This window comes from Galeopterus variegatus, unplaced genomic scaffold, assembly GCF_000696425.1.
Source record: "Galeopterus variegatus unplaced genomic scaffold, G_variegatus-3.0.2 Scaffold46929, whole genome shotgun sequence".
Lineage (NCBI taxonomy): Eukaryota > Metazoa > Chordata > Mammalia > Dermoptera > Cynocephalidae > Galeopterus > Galeopterus variegatus.
This window is the reverse complement of record NW_007773040.1, coordinates 1-1,813: the sequence shown is the minus strand read 5'-3', so window position 1 is coordinate 1,813 and position 1,813 is coordinate 1. Positions and strand designations below refer to the sequence as shown.

General features: G+C 53.1%; 1 protein-coding gene across 1 annotated transcript in view; it reads right to left on the bottom strand.

Annotated features, from left to right (window-relative positions):
- LOC103584210 (carcinoembryonic antigen-related cell adhesion molecule 5-like) overlaps positions 1–78 on the bottom strand; it is a gene marked incomplete at its 3' end in the record, with an annotated part of 2,812 nt that extends 2,734 nt beyond the window's left edge. Inside the window, exon 1 of the mRNA XM_008565299.1 lies at positions 15–78. Coding sequence (XP_008563521.1) covers positions 15–78 — 64 coding nt within the window. The remainder of the gene's footprint in view (positions 1–14) is intronic.
- Between the last annotated feature and the right edge of the window lie 1,735 nt (positions 79–1,813).

Here is a 1,813-nt window from a genome sequence, read left to right as displayed (position 1 = left end):
CCTTCCCCTCTCACCTGTGAGCAGGAGGCTCTGCCCGGGGATGTGCTTTCTGTGGGGAGGGTCTGGGGGGGGCCTCATGGTCTCTGCTGCCTGCTCTGTCCTCCCTCTGTGGAGAAGAGCTTCGGCTCTAGAAATACTCACAGCACTGCAGCTGGGACGGGTCAGCTCTGCTGTCCTTTCTCCATCTGTGTTGAGCCTGGACACAGGGAAGGAGCACTTCCCAGGTTCACATGGGATGGGGATGGAGTCTCTGCCCAGGAGGTCTCCCTGTCCCCTTCTCTGTTATTCCTGCCTCTTGTGTTCCTTCTTCCCTTTTCCCATCTGTGTACATTTGGGTTCATTAGGAACTGCTGAGAACATTTGCGTTCTTCAGCTATGACTTTCCCTCCAGCTGCCCATACATGTACAGACACACACACAGACACACACAGATACACACATGCACAACCACACATAGACACACACAGAGAGACAGATGCACACTTGCATTAACACGCACAGACACACCAAATATAGACACACAGCACTGGCCAAACAAGCATAGTCCTGGGCCCTCAGTGTCCTGCCACCCGCACAGGTACAGGTTGGGGTGCACAGACAGCCCCCCCCTTCAGAACTCTCATCTGTTTCTCTTTCCCTTCAGAGCAAAAGCCAGGGGTCTGCACCAGGAACTCTTGTCACAGGGATTTCACTCCTCCTGTACATCACAATAACCAGGGGAACTTTATAAAGATTTTGAGAATCCTGGACGACACCTCAGAAATGCTGCCTCAGTGGCTGCACAAGTGACAATGATGTCCAGCCAGGGTGAGACTCAATGTGAGGGCCGTGGTGGGGGTCATTTTCTCCCTGTGCACACAGAGTGTCTATAGACCCTGTTAAAATGCAGGTTCAGTTTTCTCGTTTCCCTCTGCTTCCACCATCTTACAATGTGAGACCCATGGGTCACTGTCGCCACCACCAGATTGACTTTGGACTTTTCAGTCTCAGAAACTCAGGTTTGGCTCTCTCTTACTCTTCACCATGCGACATCCCCCACCATGTTGTGATGGACCACCAAGGGCCTCGCCAATGAGGACCTCGTGATCTTGGACTTCAGAATTGGAGAATCTCTGCTGCACTGATCCAGGCTGTTGACCCCTTGCTCCAGACCTCTTCTGTGGAAGGACTGCACACTGGGCACCTCTAGTCCACCATATTGACCCCAGGATTTTCTACCTATAAGTCTCAATTCAGCTGACATTTCAGTGACCACAAAGGGACTTCAGAGCTGACTTTTCCAGACACACCCAGTGATACTTTTCCACCTTTGAAATTAGGTGCCAGCTATGAACCCAGTACATTCATGAACTTCAAATTTTCTCCGGAAGTCATGGCTTCACAGAGAATCTTAGCATGAGAGAGAAAAGATGGCGACGGGTCTGGAGCGGCCGCGTCAGGAAACCGCGCGATCCTGAGAGCTGTGTGCTTTGATACCAGAGTATTGACTGCATTTCCAAGAGCAACAAAGGACGAATAATTCTTTCAACAACGATCCTACATCGACAAACAAGTGGCAGCAGGCTCGAGGTTTTGGGGCCGACACGGAGAAGGACTCCTGGGAGTGCCCAGGCCCAGCTGAGGGAATAAATTAATGGCCCAGACGGCAAAGGCCGGGAAAGCCAGCGGAAGACTGCACAGAGGCGGACTGAAGCACCCCGGACCGGCCCACCCTGCAACCTCTGTGAGTCACCCCCAGCAAAGTCCCACTTACGGGGCAAAGCCCGACTACTCCCCGCCCGCCTGGCCCCCGCCCATCACACCAGGCTGGGCG